Source organism: Onthophagus taurus, chromosome 1 (genome assembly GCF_036711975.1).
Source record: "Onthophagus taurus isolate NC chromosome 1, IU_Otau_3.0, whole genome shotgun sequence".
Lineage (NCBI taxonomy): Eukaryota > Metazoa > Arthropoda > Insecta > Coleoptera > Scarabaeidae > Onthophagus > Onthophagus taurus.
Window position 1 is genome coordinate 29373793 of NC_091966.1, and position 3694 is coordinate 29377486.

The 3694-nt window shown below is 32.9% G+C and overlaps 1 protein-coding gene across 2 annotated transcripts; it reads right to left on the bottom strand.

Annotated features, from left to right (window-relative positions):
* Positions 1-490: 490 nt before the first annotated feature.
* LOC111416394 (uncharacterized) lies at positions 491-1724 on the bottom strand. Of its 2 annotated transcripts, XM_023048410.2 has the most exons (3): positions 1478-1723; positions 1289-1414; positions 491-1091 (listed from the first exon to the last, which is right to left on the bottom strand). In XM_023048410.2, exons 2-3 carry the CDS (start codon positions 1335-1337, stop codon positions 565-567), a joined length of 576 nt encoding a protein of 191 aa, XP_022904178.2. In that variant the 5' UTR covers positions 1338-1414; positions 1478-1723; the 3' UTR covers positions 491-564. The 2 variants fall into 2 exon arrangements, with proteins under 2 accessions (XP_022904178.2, XP_022904170.2); XM_023048402.2 differs by having other exon boundaries at positions 1289-1724.
* Between the last annotated feature and the right edge of the window lie 1970 nt (positions 1725-3694).

Below are 3694 nucleotides of genomic sequence, written 5' to 3' on the forward strand. Positions count from 1 at the left end.
AAAATTTAACTGTGGTTATGGTGATAAGTTAGAAACAGTAACATTGATAACAAATAATCGCAAGAATAGAACTGTGTATAAAAAAAATTTAATCCTCACTAATCGCATTTTTCAAGATAAGTAATCCGTTTTTGTTATTTTTGTTAATTAATTTTCTTTTTGACATTCTTTGTACCACACTACCCTCCCTCCACACTCGTGAACTTAGTATGAAGTAAAGTTAGGCTACGTATATACGGACGAAATCGCTGCGATAAGATCGCACCGATATACACGCCGCACGTAACCACATGTTAGGTTTTCTATCTTATTTATCGATGATGGTTATAATAAAAAAAAAGCAATTCTTAGGTGAATCCGTTTTACAAAATAGATTAACTATCGAACTTTTCACACTTAATTAATAAGTGCGATTTCCAAAGTAATCTGTTGACGAAAATGCGAATGGGTTATGTGCAAAAAGTTAATACATTAAGGTAAGTAAAACACAGCTGCTTTAAAATTTTAATATAAAAAACTATTTTGACACATATTTAGGAAACAAAGAGGATATCGAGTTGTTAACTACCGGGATTGCATCGTTGTGCACTTTCGAACCACTTCCATGATTTCTGTTCTTGCTTGGAGAAGCATATCAGGAGGCATTGTATCTAGGAACGGGACCAGCGATTTCATAAAAGCCGCATTCCCCCATTCATCGTCTTTCTTTTCTTTACGTTGCAAATCAATGCTTTGTTGTGAAATATTTGTAGTAGTTGTTATGCCATCATCCAAGGCTTGCATCGCTCTTTTCCTAGAACGGGTTGAAACAGCGTTAGGCAGCGTGGAGGGAGGAGATGCAGCTGTAATATCACAATCAAAACTTTTTTCAGTTTCTTGTGTAACTTCATCTTCTTTGACTAGTAGCAAAGATGGTAAGTTGCACGATGACTCACGGGCGTCTGGTTGAATTATAAGAAATTGTAACTGATCGTAATATAAATATTTTCTCTTTTTTATGGTATTTGCACCACTTCGTATAACCTTTTCTGCCTTTCTGGCCTTAACAAATTGATCACGCAGTGATCGCCATTTCTGTTGCAATTCTTTACCTAAAAGAAAATAAATGTATTCTAAATAATATTTTAAGCAAATGTATCAGAATTTGCTTATTAGTATGTGTACAATAGGGATTTGTGTTATTTTGGTGAATTTGTGGTAAGCGTATTTTTGGAATTTTTCAGCAATCATTAAGCAAATTATTTATTATATAGATGAGATCTAAATGTTAAAAATTTATTGCACTTACACATAATATTCTTTTGATATTTTCGCTTTTCATCCCAATTATCATACATAATCTTCGCAACTTCATCCCACAACTTGATTTTTAAATCACGATTTTTATATTCTTCCAACTTAAAATTGTACAACGCTGGGCGATTTTTAACCGCACAAATGAATTTTACGGTATCGAACATATTTAATATTTACCTACTTTCTCGGTATCACGCAATGTCTCATACCAAGGTACGATAAACTTGTAATAAACACCACTCCAATCAAGGCGAATACAACGAAATCTGTGCGATTAAAGCTTAAAGTTTCTGGCGGTAAGTCGCAATACGCTATTTTAAATTATCCCGATAAAATTAAGAACTCTCGCTGCGAGATAATGCTGAAACGCAATAGCCTGCGTCAGTCTGCGTTTCTCGACGATTCTCGCAATGACGTTTCGCTCGCATCAAGTGGGGTAAACATTATATGTCGGTAACATTTAGCTGTAATATAGCTTTTGTTTGAACTAAAATGATTTCTTTATAAAATTAAACGCGTTGTGCTCTAATCTATTTTTGTCGTAACAATTTATTACTTAACGTATGAAAAAAATTAAAAACACATCAAACTATATTATGTGTTGTGGGGGATTAAATACTATATAGGTTCAAAAGGAAATATAAATCTATGCTTTAGTATTACTGTAGGCTTTAATTAATTTTAGACTAAAATAATTAACTTATGGAAATTTCGAGTTGATAATCATACTTCAGCAATTCTTTTATAGATGGACTTAGCGACAAACAGCTCTGTAATTGCAGTTGCTGTAGAACATTTTGGGTTGCCTAGGCAAATTATATTTAGTTCTGATTATTATAAATGAAATATAAAGTAAATTATAAACTAATTATAATCATTTAGTCAATAACTTAGTTCAGTAAAACCTCGATATAACGGATCTGGTTAGAATGGACTTCAGATATAACAGACACGTATTCCCCGAGTTCTCCATAAGAAATATAAATCAAGGATGGTAGTTTTAATTTTAATTGTTATTCAACACTAGATTGCTGTATATTTTTATTGAACGAAAAGTAGAACTAACACTAGATCTAGAACTAGAAACATTCGGGTTTATGCATACATTTCTTAAGATGGCTAAAACTTTGAGTTCTATAGGTTTGCAGAAAAGTAGTTCTTCTACTGCCGATATACCATCACAAAATCGGACATAGGCAATTAAATGAGCGTCTTTATTGCTATCTGTTGCCTCGTCAAGCTGAATCAAAAACAATTTGTCACGCAATTTTTTAAGAAGCTGATGCTATAAATTTTCGGCTATATCACCAATTCGGCGAGCAACACTATCATTTGAAAGAAGTATGGATTGCAATTGTTTGGCAAAATTATCTCCAAACATAATTTCTACAATCTCCTTCGCAGTTGGCAGAATAAGACTCTAATTAGATTTTATTCAGGTTTTATTCCTTAATTAGACTCTAGGGCACTAACAACACGCTGCACTAAGGGGATTAAGTATACGTTGTTCTCATATATCAATACATTTTTCTATATATGAGTCCCAATTGAAACACGTTTTGGACCAAGTGGGTCGAAGTGTGTTTTCCCCAGGTTAAGTGATTGTCTAAATGGATTCCCAAGTATTTAATTTCAGTTTGAACTAGCAAAGGGATATTGTCACTTGAGAAGGAGATTTTGTTCAATCCCGGTAATACCTCGAGCCCTTGTTTATAGATATACGATATATAAACTCAACTTAACATTCGTTAAAAAATATGTCGACGACATAATTTTTGTCTGCTCCTACGTGCTCTAAGTTGGAGGTCTAGGAGACGTTCAATAGTTTCGTTTAGTGATGGAACGGATAGTGATTTTGCGAAAAGCCGGACACCGGACATTCGGTATTCCCTTCAGCCGGATATCCGGTTATCCGGCATATCTATCCGGCCATTATGGTTATAATTTCTGATGCATTTCTGAAGTAATACCCTACATTGCCACTTTATTGCGATATTGGAGTAAAAATGAAATTAATAAGAAAGCTGATAAGATATGTCAACTTATTTTGATCCAAGATACAAAATGAACTTTTTTGATGATGATTTAACTAACGAAGCAACTCTAAAAAGAGGATACTAAAATTAATAATTGGTGATATTTCCACAAGGATCCTTCAAGAAATTAATTTTATGGCGAATTTTGAAAGTTTCAAAATTTCAAATATTGTTTTCTCAAAATCTAAAAGTTTTTTTTCAAAACGGGATGGTTCATTGGAAAGAGGACACTTTTATTAACACTTTGGGAAATTTTCATACTCATATTCCAAGAAATGGATTTTATACGAATTTTTAAAACTTAATCGGTAAAATTGTAAAATTCGAAAAAATTGTCGATCATTTCAAAAATTTATTTCTCT

What these genes read in the sequence shown, in the direction of transcription:
- LOC111416394 (XM_023048402.2), bottom strand. Translation starts at nt 1,460, where the DNA reads ATGTTCGATACCGTAAAATTCATTTGTGCGGTTAAAAATCGCCCAGCG. An exon ending in ATATCAAAAGAATATTATGT is followed by an intron (nt 1,092 to 1,288) that starts GTAAGTGCAATA and finishes ATTTTCTTTTAG; the next exon opens with GTAAAGAATTGCAACAGAAA.